Genomic DNA, 20,803 nt, shown 5'->3' on the forward strand with positions numbered 1-20,803 from the left:
CCATTACCTTATACTTTTTAATGTGTTTGCCATTGGAATAGCAGCTTAAGAAAATAAAAACTTAAGAATTCCACAATGAATACAATATTAACAACATGTGAACCAAACAAGACAGACAGCACAACTGCATGCAAAGTTTTAAAAATTACAGGGTTTGTGAAATTAAATCAATCAAGTACGAATAGCGCCTTTCATTAAACAAACAATTCCATTTAGTGTAACAAAGTAACATTCTTGGATATTATTAAACTACAAGATGTCTGAGCAAGAATGTGAAGGAAACACAGACATGTAAAATAATTGTTTATTGGCAGAGTATGTTATAAAAATGTTCATTCTTATCCATTTATGAAACTAAAGTAGCATACAGAATAAATACTGATATGAAATATTCATGGAAACTGAAATGTTTTGTACACCTGACTCATATTCACTCATCAGACATTCACATTAGTCACTTCCTGAAGTCACAGTTTTTCCACTGGAAATATAATGGCAACATAATTTGCAAAAAGTTCCACACTTGTGACAATAAGATGATATTTTGAAGTATTCACAAAGTTGTTCACATTATATTACATTTGTGTTTATTTTATAACATTTTATTCTCTTAACGAATCACTAGATTTCAGAAGTTTATTGTGACACGCAGCATTGAAAAATTTACAAAGTATCTTTTGGTGCACAAACAGTTACATATTTTGATTTGACTACACAGACTGATGTTCTTGCTGAAATAATTTTATGATGTCATCATGACAAGAAGGTAGCATTTGAATACAGACGTGGAAAATAAACTGACTGGTAGTGACAAGAATGATATTGTGAGCATAATAACAGTGAACAATATACTATATCATTACTAACATAATTTCTATAAATGAAATATACATACATAGATATGACAATAAGTAACAACTTCAAAATGTAGCAAAGATAGGTCACAATAAATTTTAGTCCCCCTTACAAGAGAACAACAACATCAGATAAAAAGAAAACAAGGTCAGTGACAGCTGGTGAGGCTATTATGGCAGCATAAGAACATAGTGCCTCTAATTAACTGTGGTGACACACTCCGGCAGCTAGTGTTCAGATGAGATACAAACATTTACTTCTTCATGGCTTTCATCAAAATGACACACACACACCCCAACAGAGGTGTACCAATACAAAATAATATCAACCAACTCATAACAGTTGACAAAATTACAGTCAACGCCGACTGAGGCATATTCTTAGACCACTGGCACTGTGACCAACCTTTGAAATAGTACACACAGTGCATATAGTGCCCTTGAATTGTGGCATAAACGTTGCTTGGCAGAGTGGGCATCGAACTTCAGGTTTCCCACGATATACTGGCTGGAATGTGCGTGCACAGAGCGAAAACGGGTTGTGTTCATCATACACCAGTTGGTGTTCATCGACAGGATTTTTATCACATGCTTGTAATATTTTCCTTGCTTGCTGAGCCACTTCAGGCCTTGGACCCAACTCAAGGAGACGTCGAGCAAAAGATGCAGCTGTCTTGTAGTTTTTGAGACGGAAAAACAAATTCAATGCTGTACGGAGGGTCAAAATCTGGTGAACAGGTTGAAGGTTGCAGTGAGTGAAGTACGCAGCCATTTCACAAACCCTCTTCTGCTGTTCAAATGTTTCCTTTGGGTGTTCTTTACGTTCTAGTTCCATGAGCATTCCAGTAATATATTCTTTACATATCTCTAAAAGCTGATCAGCTTCAGCCACTTCTTGCTTAGTGTCAACAACCAGCAGTGGGACCCTCCATATGATGGATCGCATCTTCTGTATAGCATCTGTAAATTTTCCCAGGGTGACAAGTTGGTAGCTCATTTGCAGTGCAGATACGAGAGTACTAAGTTTGAGGCCTATTGCTGGAAGCCCATTTCTGGGTCCCGCATCCTTCCAGTTACGTTGTGGGTAAGCACTGAGAGACTGCAGAGATGGCAATGCAGCATATGATGTACGTCGACAAGCGTAGGACTTCATCACCCAGTACTTGATGGGTTCAAAGACTACAATTGCAGCCTGATCGAATAAGAGTCTACAAAGAGACTCAAAGTTTCCTGCGAGCAAATGGTCCATTGGCAAACTAGAATTGTTCAACCAATGCTGAGGTGGAGCAAGTCCCCTGTGAGGTGTAGCAAAATAGCCTTCTCCACCAGATGGACCAGTTTCTTCAAGTTCAGGCGGTAGTTCCAAATCGTCATCACCAACATCCCATCCACCACCCTCTGTGGCTGTTGGTCCCTTTACATCAGTTTCACCACCTGCACCTTCCTCCTCTTCTTCCCAGCCCAATTCAGCATCAGCACCCCAACCACCTGCATGCACAGGTTCTTCTGCTGCATCTTGCATTACCACAGCAGAGACAGTCTTTCCACGTGAAAGAGCTGTCCCATCAAAGAACCCTCTTGAAATTGTGAGAAGTGGCCAATTAGTTTCAGCTTGTAGAATTGGTACTGGTGGTTTGAGAAAAGTTGCATTTGGTAAGACATCTGGTATTTGTTCTTTCTCTGGATCAAATTCAGTCGCCAAAGCTTCAGCTGCTGCAGTAAATCCATGTGTTGCTGCTGTTAGATATGCTAGAGTTTTTTGCCCACATGTCTTTAATATTTGTATTCTCTCTGCAATATTTCCCAGCACCAAAGCTCCTTGATATTGGCCAGAATAATCTTTCCGTATTTCAGCAATCTTTGTCATTTTGCGAAGTTTTTCAAGATTTCCGGTAATTAAATACAAAAATGAAAGTTTATCAAAGTTTTTAGTTCTCTGGTAGCACATTTCAACCACTTGGTGATTACCTTGCATTAGTGCAGCCTGTCCCAATTTATCCCAGCAAGCTTTATCATCTAAAGCTCGTGCTGCTTCCAGTGCAACTTCAATGTTGCCACATTCCAAAGCTAGGCCAAATCTAGTTTTCTCCTCTTTTACAAAATGTAAAGCAACCTCCGGGTATCCCTTCTGTTGAAGGTAGGCAATGATTGACTGACCAACAAGACGGGCATTTCTAACCATGTGAAGCACTTCCTCATATCTGCGATTAATCAGCGCAAGCTTGAATTTAAACTCTGTTGGGTCAATGCTCAAAACACGTGGTTTGCACTCTCGATCAAGGCAGAATACTTGATTACCTTTCACTCTAGTTATATAGATAGGGAGATCCAATGTACGTATTATTCCATAATCCCCATTTGATATGGCATACTTAATGTGATTGCTTGTAGTATAAATAAAAACACCACTGTCGTCCCATGCCCCAGACTTCACACGTGCTGTCTCATGAATAGAGCACAATGATTTCAATTTGCGGTTGCATATATTGACAGTATGTTTTGCAAGCAAGGCAACATGAGTCATATCCACTGACCATACAACATAACGACATTTGCTTATTTTTACCTGTGCTAGTGTTCTTTTCTGCTGCACATCAAATAATGTCACCCCATCTGCATCACTAAGCAACAGCATGCCTGTTCCAGCATAGAATATTTCATCACAGTTTGGGGTCTGAATCTTCTTCGTTACTTCATTTTTCAGATTTTTGATAAGAAGTGAATGTGTTCTGTCCAACACAGCAAATCTGTTCCTTGCAACCCATATTGCAGTGACACCTGAAGATCTTTTACCATCTGGTGAATCAGGGTTTTGATTGTCAGTTTCTTTGGGTATCGTATACAATTCATATGTGCAATTATCAACACTTGCACTGCGAGTACACAACAGTATAGCATTCTCTGCAGGATTGTAAGACATGCTGTGGACTGGTGCACGGGTTCCACCTCTCATGTGCATTACTGCTACATCTTTGGTGCTAGTGAATTCAAGTTTGCGCAGATAACGATCTTTAACATAGAAGAGCACATTTCCATGGACAGCGTACGCTGGACGTTCACGCTCTAATTTAAAAATTATCATGCCAGAGTCATGTCCTGCAGCAAAAAGATTCAGTGATGGATGTGCAGCCAGCACCCAGAACCGCTCATGTTCTCGGCGGAAAGTGTGCAAGCATGTTCGCTTTGTGACATCCCAAACGCGGATGCTCTTGTCCTCGGAATTTGAAAGTATCAATTCCTGACGGGGGTGAAACAGTACGCATGACACATTATTGTAATGACCGCGGCATGTATCTACTTCCCATGCTTTTGCATCGTTGGTGCGCCAAAGCTTGATCTGGCGGTCGTCAGCCCCGGAGATAATTAGCGGCACTGTGGGGTGGAATGCAGCCCAGTTGACACCACGATCATGGCCTTCTAAAACATGCTTAACCACAGCATCAGCCTGCCCAAATAGGTCAGTTGCAGCCGGATTCTTCAAATGCTCGTCCAGTCCTCCTGGTCCAGGAGCAACGTTTTTCTTCCTTAATCCTGATATGTCCCACACTCTGACTGTTTGATCCAGGGAAGCAGACACCACCGTATCTTCAGAAGGGTGAAACTGGGCACACATCACATAATGATTGTGACCAGTTAGAACACAGATACATGTACGGCTTTGCCAATTCCATATACGTATTGTCTGGTCGTCGGAAGCACTTAATATCCATGGATATTCGTGGTGGAAAAAAGTTGTACGGATGTAATCCAAATGCCCTAGTAATGTAAATATGCAACGTCGCTGTTTGTAATTCCATACTTTAATCTTGTAGTCATCACCTCCGGATACGAAGAGCGGTTGTTGGTTATGGAAGCATATACCTCTTACCGGTCCGTCGTGTTCATCGAACTTGTCCAGCAGCGTGCACATACGATAATCCCACAACTGAATAACGCCACTGTGTAAGCTTGCGAGGACCCATGGTCTCTTCGGGTGAAATGACAGGCCTTTCACACGAGCTGATTTAGTTTCGAACTTCGTCAACATTGTTACTTCACTAGCTACAAACACAGTTGACACATCACACAAAACGTACGTGTGCAGGTTGTATCATCTTTGGCAATCAAAGTCTATAAAACAGAGAACCCCAGTTTCCATAGAGCCTCGGCTTTCTTGCGATATGACACAGTTGTATTTTAAAGTGAGTTATTGATGTTGCCACATGGACTACAGAGAGATATTGTATCCTAACTTGTACCTGTAATTATTTATTTATTCAGATTACATTCAGGAAAAAATAAATACATCAGACGAATAGGTAGGTTTGAGTATGTCAAAGATTTTATTTTACTTTCAAAGGTTTTAATGTGAACATGTAAACTGTAAAGTTTACCAAACAATATGTAAACAAGATTTGCGTCCGGTGTGAAGCAATGAATGAAATATATTTTACGTCTTTATGCATTTTTTCTGTCATCGTTAGCGAAGTGCGCGTCGGAAAATAGAGAACGATGGATTACGATTTTAAAGTTAAAACGGCAGCGGAGCGCATCAAAGTAGAAGATTTATTCGAATTTGAAGGCTGTAAGGTCGGGCGAGGGACATACGGTCATGTTTACAAAGCACGGAGAAAAGACGGGTATTAACATTCAGCTATTAGTGTTGTAATTGTAACAGATAAATATTTTGGATTAGCCATACACTTTAAAGATGACAAAACATCAGACTGTGCTGTCTCCAATTCAGATATTGTGTAGTTCGTCTGCCAATAACGAATTTTTTGTTTACAGTTATTTATTGTATTGTATTGCTTAGTTCTCAACACTTTCTCATTGTTCTTTCTTTAAATTTACATAGGACAGATACCAAAGACTACGCCTTAAAACAAATCGAAGGAACAGGTCTATCTATGTCGGCTTGTAGAGAAATAGCGGTAAGTACAGCCCGTCTGTTCGGGAGATAAATTTTATGCCGCTTATTGTTTACTAGTTTTTTTTAGGTCTATGAATAGCCAAAGTTATATTTCAATTTTGTTGCAATGTTTATGCTTTGTTGCATCTCCTTTCAGCTTCTACGTGAACTGAAGCATTCAAATGTCATTAATCTTATTCGAGTATTCCTTTCTCATAACGATCGTAAGGTATGGCTGTTGTTTGATTATGCGGAACATGATTTGTGGGTGAGTAAGCGCAGTAATATTTTAGAGATTTGATCTAATGCCAATGATTCCATTATATCGAACAAACAACTAATAAAACAAACAGCTAATAATTGTTGTTTTTCAGCATATAATAAAGTATCATCGTGCAGCGAAAGCAAATAAGAAGCCAGTAATGGTACCAAAGGGCATGGTTAAATCATTGTTGTATCAAATTTTGGATGGTATTCACTACTTACATTCGAACTGGGTTCTGCATAGAGATCTGGTGAGTAGCATATTGACATGAATATATAAAAAAGTACATGGAATTCTGTTTTCTTCTAACTTACATTGTACTGAGGTGAAACAAAGCAGCTCAGTCTTCACATTTCCATAAATCATTTACTCGTTCTTTGGACTTAATTCAGACCAAATAAGCCTTGCTGTTATTTGTCAAATTCTCTATTCTACTGTAATTTTGATTATTCCTCAACCGGAAAAATCCACTTAAAGGACACAGTTTAAACCAAGAGAAATATTATTTGCAATACAAGAGTTTTGCTGTGTGCCGTTCCAATAGATGCATTGGATTGGATTGATTTGGGGGGAGGAGACCAAACGGTGAGACCATTAGTCTCATTGGATTAGGGAAGGAAGTTGGCCTTGCACTTTCAAAGGAACCATCCCGGCATTTGCCTGAAGCGATTTAGGGAAATTATAGAAAACCTAAATCAGGATGGCTGGACATGGGATTGAACTGGCGTCCTCCCCAATGCGAGTCCAGTGTGCTAACCACTGTACCACTTCGCCCGGTCCCAATAGGTGCATTCTAGTATGTGTCCAAATGACAGAACTCCAAAGAAGATTGCGACTTTTAAGTGATTTAGTGTTTCAGAAGTTCAAATCAGTAACTGCCTCTTTGCAAATGAATGTTTTAATATTTCAATAGAATTTGAACAGATCTCCATGTATTTCCTCTTTTTTAAACATTGTCTATAAACACACACATACATTTCGTATAAAGCCATAACACAACTACTTCAACCTCCAATCAGTCTTGCTTCTACAACTTCAAGCCATCCAGTTCTGTCTCCATGCTTTTCGCTTCTTATGGCAGCAGTACCTTATTACCTTGTAATTAACCTGCTGAACCAGCCATTAAGCAATATTTGTGTCATGTTAAGGCAAATGTTATCTTGATATGGCAAAACTATATTTTTATTACTCAATGTGACTTTATCTTTTTTCTGTGCATTTGTAGGATTATGTCTTTTTTGTTTCATTACAGTGAATTTCCAGCTTATGAGTCCTGTAGATGTTGTCGTTGTTGTCTTCAGTCCAGAGACTGGTTTGATGCAGCTCTTCATCTCTTGAGTAACTACTGCAACCTACATCCTTCTGCATCTGCTCACCATTTTCATTTCATCTCTTTGTCCTCCCTCCTCTACAACCCCCCCCCCCCCCCCCCCCCCCCCACACACACACACACGCTTCCTCCAGTACTAAATTGGTAATCCCTTGATACCTCAGAATGTGTCCTACCAACCGATCTCATATTTTAGTCACGTTGTATCACAAATTTCTCTTCTCCCCAATTCAGTTCAGAACCCCCCTCATTAGTCACATGATCTACCCATCTAATCTTCAGCATACTTCTTTAGCATCACATTTCAGAAGCTGCTATTCTCTTCATGTCTAAACTATTTACTGCCCATGTTTCACTTCCATACATGGTCAACACTCCATACAAATACTTTCAGAAAGGACTTCCTGACACTTAAATCTATACTCAATGTTAAAAAATCTCTCTTCTTCAGAAACATTTTTCTTGCCATTGCCAGTCTACATTGAATATCCTCCCTGTTTGGACCATCATCAGTTATTTTGCTTCCCAAATAGCGAAACTCATTTACTCCTTTAAGTGTCTCATTTCCAAATCTAGTTCTCTCAGCGTCACTTGATTTAATTTGACTATGTTCCATTATCCACATTTTGGTTTTGTTGATGTTCATCTTATATTTTTCTTTTAAGATACTGTCCATTCTGATCAACTGCTCTTCTGAGTCCTTCGTTGTCTCTGACAGAATTAAAATGTCGTCAACAAACCTCAGAAGTTTTTATTTCATCTCCCGGGTCTTTAATTCATGCTCCAAATTTTTCTTTTGTTTCCTTTACTGCTTGCTCAGTATACAGATTAAATAACATTAGGGAATAGGCTACAACCCTGTCTCACTACCTTCTCAACACTACTTCCCTTTCAGGCCCCTCGTCTCTTATAACTGCCATCTAGTTTCTGTACAGATTGTAAATAGCCTGTTGCTCCCTCTATTTTACTCCTTCCACCTTTAAAATTTCAAATAGAGTATTACAGTCAACATTGTCAAAAGCTTCCTCTAAATCTACAAATGTTATAAACATAGGTTTGCCTTTCCTTAACCTATCTGCAGTGAGAAGTCGTGGGGTCAGTATTGCCTCATTTGTCCCTATATTTCTCTGGAATCCAAACTGATCTTCCTCGAGGTCAGCTTCTACCAGTTTTTCCGTTCTTCTGTAAAGGATTCATGTCAGTATTTTGCAACTGTGACTTGTAATATACAGCCACTTTAAAGAATCTTCTAAAGAAATGGAGATTACTGCATAATAGGTGTTGGTGGTGGTGAGGGGGGGGGGGGGGGGGGTTGTTTGGGGGAGGAGACCAGACAGTGAGGTCATCGGTCTCATTGGATTAGGGAAGGACAGGGAAGGAAGTCGGCCATGCCATTTCAAAGGAACCATCCTGGCATTTGCCTGGAGTGATTTAGGGAAATCACAGAAAACCCAAATCAGAATGGCTGCATGCGGGATTGAACCATCATCCTCTCGAATATGAGTCCAGTGTGCTAGCCACTGCACCACCTCTCTCGGTCATAATAGGTGTAAAATAAAGTGTAGGGCTATAGATAGAGAGATGCTGAATAAAACCCATTGTGCTGTTGAGAGAGCAATGCGTTATGCCTTCAGTGAATACCATAGCAGAGTATTATCAAATGACATTTCACAGAATCCAAAGAAATTCTGGTCATATGTAAAGGCGGTTAATAGCACCAAAGTTAATGTCCAGTCCTTAGTGAATGAGACGGGAACTGAAATTGAGGGTAGCAAAGCAAAAGGCGAAATGCTTCACTCTGTTTTCAAATGTTTCTTTACAAAGAGGTACCCAGGAGAATTGCCCCAATTTAATCCTCGTACCACTGAAAAAACGAAATAAATAAATATTAGCGTCAGTGATGTTGAGAAACAGCTGAAATGTTAAAACTGAACAAGGCTCCATGCCCCGATTGAATCCCTCTTAGAATCTATACTGAATTTGTGGCTGAGTTAGCCCCTCTTCTCACAATAATCTGTCAAAGATCCTTTTAACAAAGAACTGTTCCAAGATCTAGGGAAAAGGCACAGGTCGCACCCGCCTACAAGAAGGGTAGTAGAAGTGATTCACAAAACTACCGTCCAATACCCGTGACATTAATATGTTGTAGAATCTTGGAACTGTCAAAACATCGATCATGTGAAACCCAACTTTCACTTTTCTCACGGGACATACTGAAAGCTTTGATCAAGGTAACCAGGTACATGCAGTCTTTCTTGATTTTCAAAAAGCATGTGACTCAGTTCAGCACCTATGCTTTTTGTCAAAAGTATGATCATATGGGGTATCAAATGCAATTTATGACTGGATTGAGGACTTTTTGGTTGGGAGGACACAGCATGTTGTGTTGGATGGAGATTCATCATCAGATATAGAAGTAACCTCGGATGTGCCCGAGGGAAGTGTGTTGGAAACAATGGCTGTTCTTGTTGTATATTAATGACCTTGCAGACAGTATTAATAGTAAAATCAGGTTTTTCATAGAGGATGCAGTTATCTATAATGAAGAACTATCTGAGAGAAGCTGCACAAGTATTCAGTCAGATCATCTTGATTAGATTTCAACATGGAGCAGAGATTGGCAACTTGCTCTAAAAGTCAGAAATACAAAATTTTGCACTTCGCAAAATGAAAAAAATGTAGGGATATGGAATGGAATGATCACGTAGGTTCAGTCTTGGGTAAATCAGGTGGTAGACTTTGATTTATTGAGAGAGTACTGGGGAAGAGCAATCAGTCTACAAAAGAGATTGCTTACAAATCACTCGTGCGACCCATCCTAGAATATTGCTCAAGTGTGTGGGACCCATGCCCAATAGAACTAAGAGGGGATATCGAATGTATACAGAGAAGGGCAGCATGAATGTTCACAGGTTTGTTTAATCCATAGGAGAGTGTCACAGAGATACTGAAGGAAATGAACTGGCAGAGTCTTGAAGACTGATGTAAACTATCCTGAGAAAGTCTATTAACAAAGTTTTAAGAACCAGCTTTAAATGATTACTCTAGGAATAACAACCCCTATGCATTGCTCACACAGGGATCGTGAGGATAAGATTAGAATAATTCTGATGGCACAGAGGCATTCAAATGATCGTTCTTCCCACACTCTATATGTGAATGGAACAGGTAGAAACCCCAATAACTGATACAATGTTTTGCAGAGTGTAGATGTAGAACTCGTGACATTTTGCAGTGACGCTGTGAGGTACCGTTCACACAGGCCGTGCAAATTTTATGATGTAGTAGTGCAATTTGCAAAATGGTGTCATCCGTCTCACCTGACATGATTCAGGCATGTGTTAATGTAGTAGATGTACTCCTTCTGTTACCTGATCCCATGATGATCCCAAAGTGAAACTTTCAGAGGTGTAAGAGTATAGTGCAAGGAAATTTTATGATTTTTTTCAAAATTTTAAAAATATGACCTTTTTAGAAATTTTTAAGCACCATCATGTTGCATATCAAATAAAAGCACATCTAAAGAGCGTTAAAATTCTGTATCTCATCTGATTCCTGAGAAAATGGCAATTTACTACTCCAGGATGCAGCAATTTAAACAAAAGAAATTGAAAATTCAAGGCTTCATAAATGTTTAGTTAAATTACGAAAAAAAAATTTGTGGTTTCCATTCATAACTATGTAGGGACACAAGATAACTAAGTTTCATCAAAATCTAAGGGGTCAAGGTAAATTTTCATTCAAAATTGTGTTGATTTGACTCAGAATGATTCCATTCAGTTATTGATGCAACTCTGTGACACTGTAAATTATGGCTAATACTTCCTTTTCCAGCTGACTGTAGTTGATTCCAGTTTTGTTCAACATTTTAGGCGCGAAAGCTATGGTCTGTTTCATGTTGTCAACATTGTGGGATAAAAGTGCACTTGTTGCATATGGTGATACATCAGCTGCAAGGACTACTGGATGTTGTGGGTCAAAATACGTAAGACATGGGTCACTAAGCAGTGCATGTTTCAGTTTATGAAAATATTGGTTTGCGTTTCAAGCCCTTTTAAAAGGAACACTTTTACATCAGGGGCAATGCAGAGGAATAACAATTTGTGCTGTGTTCAGAATGAATTTGATGTAGTATGTCGTGCCAAGAACAGCTTGGAGTTGTCTTACATTTCTAGGACAAGGTAATCTCCACATGGTCTCCAATTACTTAGTCAAGGGACAAGCATCATGGGTGCCAATGACATGTCCCAAATATTCAATTTCAGTATTGAAAAATGAACATTACACTCGAGTCCTGCATCAGTCAAAACATGAAAGGGAGACTCCCAACTTTTGAGAGTCTGTTCTGGTGTTTGTGTGGATAAAACTATGTCATCTAAATAGTTTGAACAGGGAGGAACTTTTGATGTCATTTGTTGCAGGAAGCATTTAAACGATGAAGGAGCAGAGGCATTTCTGAAGGGGAGGTGCTGGTATTGATACAATCTGACCAGTGTATTTACCACCACAAATGGTTTTGTTTGTTCATCAAGGGGAAGTTGAGGATAAACATTGACTAAAGCAATTGTTGAAAAAAATTGTTCTGCTAGGTTATCCATAAACTCATCATTTCATGGAAGCGTGAAGGAATAAGCCACTGTTTGAGCATTAACTGTAGCTTTAAACTCAGCACAAATTCTGATCTTCTCATTCTTTTTTCTTGTGATCACAAGGGGAGATGCCCACTGACTTGCAGAAATAGATTTCATTAATCTCCAAGAACACTTGCAAATGATATATCTCAAATCATGACTACCATGTCACCAGATATCAATGTTACGAAACAAAATTGCTATCTGGGGCCGTGATGATCACATATTCAATATATGTCACCTGCAAGTGTTCTTGGAAATTACAGAGGTTCCAAAACTCAGATTTGTTCTACGCTGCTGAGTTCAGAATCAACTTCATCACAAATGGCATAGGATACTGGACAAGTGTCATAAAACTTAGGTTTTTCAATGACCGTGAGAGTAATATATATGAAAAATGGTTTGCATGTCCAGATGTGCCAAGAAACAAATGTCCATATTTTCCACACACTTGATGAGTACTGACATGATATCTAAACCAAATACGGGACATAATGTGACTGGACTACTGTGAATGGCACTGGGATAGCCATGTGAAGGTGTGATTTTTGTAGTTGAGTGTGTCCCAAATGCTCATAAGTATCTTGATTAACCAGTGTTACTCAAACAGCGATATTGCAAATCTGCAGACAGATGAACAGATTGTAGTCTGTCCTCTGAATGGGACTACCTGTCTTTATTTGCAGAAGACTATCTTTGTCCAAATTGTGATTGATGAAGCTTTTAGTTGTATGTCTGTTGGAGGAGGATTGGTTAGAATGTCGCATGTTTTACACTGAGCACTTGGCTGTACAGTTCTGTTGCCTTCATCCACTGTTTCTGTGTGCATTGGCAGGAGGAGGGGGTACAGATTCAGAATATCATATTTATTTCCTTTTTCTCAAGTGGAGATTTATGTGGAACTGAATTACATGTGTCTTGAACTTCTTGAGCTTCAATTATTTTAAGCACCTCATGCGACGAGGATTGCAATGTTCTAAAATCTCAGCCTGTATTCATTTACCAAGGTTTTGAATAATGGCATCGCGAAGGATTTCATCTTGAAATTAGATTCAACAGGAGCAGTTAAATTTACAGTTCCTAGTCATGCCCTTGAGTTCAGCGATCCATTCCTTATAAGATTGATTGTTATGGTGACGTACAAAAACATTTCAAACTGGCAGCTGCTACATGAATCTGAATTTTGAAGAAGTTGTGTAATACTCAAATGATGTCTTCATAGGGTAGGGTTTGGGGCTCTAACTGAGGGAACAACTTGTGACACAGTTGGAAAATATGCACTGTTACCCATGAAAAGAGAAAGAGTGCTGTGATTCACCTGATATGTTGTATCCAGCAGTGTGTTGCTCTAGCCGCATGTGGTACTCTGTGTTCTTGTTGTGCATCAAAATAGGGGAAGGATTGAAGAAGCGGCATCTGGCCACAGGTATTCTGTGCTACGTTGGTGATGTTTACTGTGGTGATTGTGCTTCCATCAGTATGCCAATAGCTGCTAATAATGATCTCATTTGTTGACCCTAAAAGTAAATAAGTCCAGGGATTGCTCTCCAGAAGTTGCCATTGCACACACTGTTTAAAGACACCTGAAATAAATTTCAGTTCTACACACAAAAAATTATGAAAAAATTTTATGATTTTCTGAACACTGCCAACTCAAGCACCAGACAAATCACCAACAGGTGGAAAGAATCAGACTTGTTGCCAATTGATGTCTGTTGTGGAGGCGACCAATAGACAGTTAGACAGCTATGGAAAGGTAACACACGTATCTTCACCTACACCTACATCTACATGCATATTCCACAATCCACCATATGGTGCGTGGTGTAGGGTACCTTGTATCACTACTAGTTATTTCCTTTTCTGTTTCATTTGCATATACAGGGTGTCCCAGCTATCTTGTCCACCCAAAATATCTCTGGAACAGTAACAGCTATTGGAAAACGACTTTCACCGGTATCAATGTAGGGCTGGGGCCCATGAATATACATATTTGGAAACATTCTAAAACGAAAGCATATGTGTTTTTTAACACAAACTAATGGTTTTTTAAATGGACCTCCTATATTTTTTCTTCAGCAATCCATAGCATGACAAAGCACATACACAATGGCGTTGATTGCATCGCAATATTCCCATTACATCCCAAGACATTGAGACGCGAAGTTGACACTTGAAACACCCGACATGCGCTGCTAGCGCACATCCTGAGGCTCAGGCGTGAACCCCATGCTGCCCGTAATCATTCACGCTTGAGCCTCAGGATGTGCACTAGCAGCGCATGTCGGGTGTCTCAAGTGTCAACTTCGCGTCATAATATATCGGGATGTAATGGGAATATTGCGATGCAATCAATGCCATTGTGTATGTGCTTTGTCATGCTATGGATTGCTGAAGAAAAAATATAGGAGGACCATTTAAAAAAACATAAGTTTGTGTTAAAAAACACATATGCTTTCGTTTTAGAATGTTTCCAAATACGTACATTCATGGGCCCCAGCCCTACGTTGATACCGGTGAAAGTCGTTTTCCAATAGCTGTTATTGTTCCAGAGATATTTTGGATGGACAAGATAGCTGGGACACGCTGTATAGCAAGGGAAAAATAACTGTCTGTACTCTGCGACGCAAGCCCTAATCTCTCTAATCTTATCTTCATAATCCTTACACGAAATATACATTGGTGGCAGTTGAATTATTCTGCAGTCGACCTCGAATGACAGTTCTTTACATTTTCTCAATATTGCTCCTTGTAAAGAATGTTGTGTACGCTCCAGTGACTCCCATTTGAGTTCCCAAAGTATCTGCGTAATACTTGCTTGTTGTTTGAACATACTGTTAACAAATCTATAGGCCACCTCTGAATTGCTTTGATGGCCTCCTTTAATCCAACCTGATGTGTATCCCAAACACTCGAACAGTACTCAACAGTGGGTCGCACTAGTGTCCTATATGCAGATGAACCACACTTCCCTAAAATTCTCCCAATAAACTGAAGTCGACCATTTGCCTTCCCTACTAATGACCTTACATGCTTGTACCATTTCATGTTGTTCCACAATGTTACATCTAGATATTTAATTGACATGCCAAGCAGCACACTGATAATGCTGTACTCTAACATTACGGGTTTGTTTTTCCTATTCATCTGCATTAACTGGCATTTTTCAGCATTTAGAGCTAGCTGTCATTCATCACACCAACTAGAAATTTTGCCTAAGTCATCTTGTATCCTCCTACAGTCAGTCAACGACTCCTTCCCATACACCCCACCATCATCAGCAACAGCTGCAGACTGTTGCGTGTCTGTCAACCAAATCATTTATGTATATAGAAAATTTGGGAATTTAAGGAGATGGGACCTGGATAAACTGACAGAACCAGAGTTTGTAGTGAGTTTCAGGGAGAGCATTAGGGAATGATTGACAGGAATGGGGGAAAGAAATACATTAGAAGAAGAATGGGTAGCTTTGAGGGACGAAATAGTAAAGGCAGCAGAGGATCAAGTAGGTAAAACAACAAGGGCTAGTAGAAATCCTTGGGTAACAGAAGATATATTGAATTTAATTGATGAAAGGAGAAAATATGAAAATGCATTAAATGAAGCAGGCAAAAAGGAATACAAACATCTCAAAAATGAGGTAGACAGGAAGTTCAAAATGGCTAAGCAGGGATCGCTAGAGGACAAATGTAAGGATGTAGAGGCATATCTCACTAGAGATAAGATAGATACTGCCTGCAGGAAAATTAAAGAGACCTTTGGAGAAAAGAGAACCACTTGTATGAATATCAGGAGCTCAGATGGAAACCCAGTTCTAAGCAAAGAAGGGAAAGCAGAAAGGTGGAAGGAGTATACAGAAGGTCTATACAAGGACGATGTACTTGAGGACAATATTATGGAAATGGAAGAGGATATAAATGAAGATGAAATGGGAGATGTGATACTGCGTGAAGAGTTTGACAGAGCACTGAAAGACCTAAGTCGAAACTAGGCTCCGGGAGCAGACAACATTCCTTTAGAACTACTGACAGCCTTGGGAGAACCAGCCCTGACAAAACTCTTCCATCTGGTGAGCAAGATGTATGAGACGGGTGTCATACCCTCAGACTTCAAGAAGAATATAATAATTCCAATCCCAAAGAAAGCAGGTGCTGACACATGTGAAAATTACTGAACTGTCAGTTTAATAAGTCACAGCTGCAAAATACTAACGTGAATTCTTTACAGGTAAATGGAAAGCCTGCCAACCTCGGGGAAGATCAGTTTGGATTCCGGAGAAATATAGGAACAAATGAGGCAATACTGACCCCATGACTTCTCACAGAAGATAGGTTAAGGAAAGGCAAACTTACATATCTAGCATTTGTAGAGTTAGAGAAAGCTTTTGTCAATGTTGACTGGAATACTCTATTTCAAATTCTGGAAGTGGCAGGGGTAAAATACAAGGAGCGAAAGGCTATTTACAGTTTGCGCAGGACCCAGATGGCAGTTATAAGACTTGAAGGGCATGAAAGGAAAACAGTGGTTGGGAAGGGAGTGAGATGGGGTTGTAGGCTTTCCCCGATGTTATTCAATCTGTATATTGAGCAAGCAGTAAAGGAAACAAAATAAAAATTCATAATAGGAATTAAAATCCATGGAGAAGAAATAAAAACTTCTGAGGTTTGCCGATGACATTGTAATTCTATCAGAGACAGCAAAGGACCTGGAAGAGCAGTTGAACGGAATGGACAGTGTCTTGAAAGGAGGATATAAGATGAAAATCAACAAAAGCAAAACGAGGATAATGGAATGTAGTCGAATTAAGTTGGGTGACACTGAGGGAATTAGATTAGGAAATGAGACACTTAAAGTAGTAGATGAGTTTTGCTATTTGGGGAGCAAAATAATTGATGATGGCGAAGTAGAGAGGATATAAAATGTAGACTGGTTATGGCAAGGAAAACGTTTCTGAAGAACAGAAATTTGTTAACATTGAGTGTTGATTTATGTGTCAGGAAGGCGTTTCTGAAAGTATTTGTATGGAGTGTAGCCATGTATGGAAGTGAAACATGGACGATTAATAGTTTAGACAAGTTTGGACTAGAAGAGAATAGAAGCTTTCGAAATGTGGTGCTATGGAATAATGCTGAAGATTAGATGGGTAGATAACATAACTAATGAGGAGGTATTGAATAGAATTGGGGAGAAGATAAATTTATGTCACAACTTGACTAGAAGAAGGGATCGGTTGGTAGGACATATTCTGAGGCATCAAGGGTTCACCAATTTAGTATTGGAGGGAAGCGTGGAGGGTAAAAATCATAGAGGGAGACCAAGAGATGAATACACTAAGCAGATTCAGAAGGATGTAGGTTGCAGTAGGTACTGGGAGATGAAGAACCTTGCACAGGATAGAGTAGCATGGATAGCTGTATCAAACCAGTCTCTGGACTGAAGACCACAACAAACAACATATAGAAAATAAGAATGAGCCCATCACACTTCTGTGGGGCACTCGTGATGAAACCCTCGTCTCTGATGAATACCCACTGTCGACGACAACATACTGAGTTCTGTTATTTAAGAAGTCTTCAAGCCACTCAAATACGAGGGAACCCATTCTGTATGCTTGTACCTTTATTAACAGTCAGCAGTGGGGCACTGTGTCAAATGCGTTACTGGAATCTAGGAATATGGGATCTCCCTGTTGCCCTACATCCATGGTTCACAGGATCTCATGCGAGAAAAGGGCAAGATGAGTTTTGCACTAGCAATAGTGTCTAAAACCTTGCTGATTGTCGACAGAGGCTTTATCCTCTCAAGGAAATACCTATATAAGTTTCCTTACAATATGTACACTTAATAATTGAGATACACGTAACTTTGAAGTGCTGTAGGTTCTTCTGTGATGCTGAGTTATATTCCAAGGGTATAGAAGTTTTTGATTGTAACAAATAGTCTCGAATGCTGATACAATTATGTAAGGCTTAGTAGCCTTATACTGTGTTGATGTAATCTCCTCACAGCAGTTTTCCGTACTCATGTTGATAATGTAGTTAGTGTGTTACTTAGTCAGTCAGTCAGTCACAGTCAGTCAGTCAGTTGCATGTTCCATTCATCATTTTGCATGATAAATTGTAATGATGTAGGACAAAAGAGTCTATAGGTCACCGAATCTGGGGACAAGCTCTGAAGTGTAGCTGCTTAAAAGAATTTGTCAGCCAGTCAGAGTTGTGTGCAGTGAAGTGATGTCAGTTTAGTGTCCCCTGGTGGTGTGTGTGCATGTTGCCACCTGATGGAGAACAGTGAGTGACGGAAACATGTATCCGCCCGGTGGAGGGCCAACAGGAAGTTTAAAAATCTGTCTCCCACATGGCTGTGAGCAGCACCCCACATCCAGGTAATGAAGATGCCATCGACACTACAGTTCCTTAAAGTAAGTAAAGCTGATTGACCTTAGTAGAACTCTGAACATAAACATGGCAGGAGAAGGAGGTGAGTTTCTAAACACTTGGAACATGTAATGTAAATCCCATGATGTTATTGCTACTTACTTTGTGATGTAGTGTGGGTGCAACACCTCTCCATAGGTCACACTTCCTTACTTCTTTTTGCCTGTTGTTGACGTAATTTTCATTTTTTTCTCTTTGTTTTGGAACATCTCTCTTTGTTATTTTCTGAATATCTCTCTTTCAGCAACAACATTTCATTGCAGCTTCCTTTCTTTTCCAGAATACATGTGTCTTAACTCCCGGAAAATGGGAAAACTTTGAGAATTTTCTGTAACTTTTATTTGATGTTGGCTACACCATAGGTGTTTTCAATTTATGTGATTGTCAGCTGTGGTCTTAAATCAGTTGTTTGATGTTTAACAGTAAGATATGTGTGAAACATACATATAGCTTCTAGCTGCATATTGGTTTGTGGCTATAATCAATTGTATTTGCTTGTACATTAGGCAGAAAAGTCAAGTGTATGTAACTGATCTTTCTTTAATAATTTATTTTCAGAAACCAGCAAATATCCTTGTAATGGGAGAAGGACCTGAGCGAGGCCGTGTGAAGATTGCTGATATGGGGTTTGCACGTCTCTTTAATGCTCCACTCAAGCCTCTAGCTGACCTTGACCCTGTGGTAGTCACATTTTGGTACAGAGCTCCTGAGCTGCTACTGGGTGCACGCCACTACACAAAAGCCATTGGTAAGGTTCTCTTGGTACACTACTTGTTAGACTTATTCGTTTGTTGTGCTTTCTTACCTGCTTAATGAGGAAATAACTTTAAGTATTGCTCTACTTACAACACAGGCTGTATTTATAACTACTGAAAGTAGAATTGACATAATCAGTTTTGAACCAAGTCACTAGATGTACACATTTTTACTTAGGCCAAGTTATAAATGAAGTATTGTGAAATATAATAAGCAATTGACATAACACGAAATCAGTTTTGTGGAAAATTTTACTGAGCAGTCTAGAACTGTCTGCTTTCTGTAGATTCCTGGTACAAGAGACAACAAACGACGCTAACTGAACTTCACTGCACAGAAGGAGAGGTACTGAATTAGGTGTTTCTCATGACATACACATTACGAAACTAAATTTTGAAACTACAGATGGGCCATGTTGGTGAGGGAGGTGTGTACACTTACATGACTTACATGTTAGGAAAGTAAATTTGGGATGCTGGTGAGTCTTATGAGGGTGGGGAGGTTTGTACCTTATGTTAACTTTGTAATAAATTGCGACTTTTAAAATTACCAGAAAATGTACAAACTAAGTTAAATAATTCAAAAGTGTGCTTTCTTGTAGCAGTTCATATAAACAGCTAAGCATTTGTTTTGAATGACTAGAAATGGTTTTGCTTCAACACAAGTTGTGGTAAATGTGAAATGTCATGAATGTTGACACCATCTCGAGGGGTCTCTATGCTGATTTCCAAAATATATACACTTTTTTCCTATTTTGTTACTTTCCATTTGTAATCATTGTCTGCTGTGGTGGCCATTTTTATTGACTAGGGAACAAAACAAACACAACATTTTGTCTAGAATTAGGGATCAGTGACATTCATCGTAAAGTGATTGAAGGTTGTGTCCTGTGCCAACCAGAATGAACATATTGTTGTAGCCTAATGATATGGCACAGTGGTAAGACACTGATCTCATATTAGGAAAGATAGCAGGTCAGATCCCTGTTTGGCCATCCAGATTTAGGTTTTCTGTGATTTACCTAAATTATTTAAGACAGATGTTTGTTTGAAAGGTGCAGCCAGTTTCCTTCCCAGTCCTTTCCCTATCCAGGATTGAGCTGTATCTGTAATGACTTCATTGTTGGTGGGACCTTAAACCCTAATCTTCCCATCTTTGTTATACTGTTATGGATGAAATGACTTGTGGCTGAACCCAGACCGAGAAAACTCTTCATAATATTCTACGAAACACATAAATATTTAAATCTCTACATAGTATCGTATAAAGTTATATCACCTTTATGTATGTATGTATGTTTTGTATCCATATACAAGATATTGCTTATGGTTAGTAACAGCAGGAATGCAAATCTGTTGCCTCTCTTGACCAGGACATATCCACACCATCGTCATCTATTTGAATGTGTTGCTGTATGGATTCAATCATCTACACTGCATCACATTTTGTTCATTCACCTCTCTTCTGTAATTTAGCTGGTATTGTGTCGATCCCACTACATTTTTGGGTATTCCACCTATAAAATAATGTAGACAAAAATGTGTTCATTTTAGCTGCTTGAGCCATAAACTATTTCCAACAGTGAGACCAGATATTACAATGTAAATGTCTTCATTCTTGTGAGTACAGAAATCAAATTGAT

General features: G+C 39.3%; 2 protein-coding genes across 2 annotated transcripts in view; one reads left to right on the forward strand and one right to left on the reverse strand.

Moving 5' to 3' along the window:
* Positions 1–290: 290 nt before the first annotated feature.
* On the reverse strand, positions 291–4,944 carry LOC124593682 (coatomer subunit alpha). Its single transcript, XM_047131981.1, has one exon. The coding sequence runs from the start codon at positions 4,879–4,881 to the stop codon at positions 1,213–1,215; it is 3,669 nt and encodes a 1,222-aa protein (XP_046987937.1). The 5' UTR covers positions 4,882–4,944; the 3' UTR covers positions 291–1,212.
* A 257-nt stretch (positions 4,945–5,201) lies between these two features.
* Positions 5,202–20,803, forward strand: part of LOC124595368 (cyclin-dependent kinase 8) — a 59,932-nt gene continuing 44,330 nt past the window's right edge. The window contains exons 1-5 of the mRNA XM_047134086.1: positions 5,202–5,473; positions 5,692–5,767; positions 5,903–6,013; positions 6,120–6,260; positions 18,964–19,153. Of these exons, the coding sequence (XP_046990042.1) occupies positions 5,346–5,473; positions 5,692–5,767; positions 5,903–6,013; positions 6,120–6,260; positions 18,964–19,153 (646 nt within the window). The 5' untranslated portion in view covers positions 5,202–5,345. The remainder of the gene's footprint in view (positions 5,474–5,691; positions 5,768–5,902; positions 6,014–6,119; positions 6,261–18,963; positions 19,154–20,803) is intronic.

The sequence above is a fragment of the Schistocerca americana genome, chromosome 2 (genome assembly GCF_021461395.2).
Source record: "Schistocerca americana isolate TAMUIC-IGC-003095 chromosome 2, iqSchAmer2.1, whole genome shotgun sequence".
Classification (NCBI taxonomy): domain Eukaryota; kingdom Metazoa; phylum Arthropoda; class Insecta; order Orthoptera; family Acrididae; genus Schistocerca; species Schistocerca americana.

What these genes read in the sequence shown, in the direction of transcription:
- LOC124593682 (XM_047131981.1), bottom strand. Translation starts at nt 4,881, where the DNA reads ATGTTGACGAAGTTCGAAACTAAATCAGCTCGTGTGAAAGGCCTGTCA.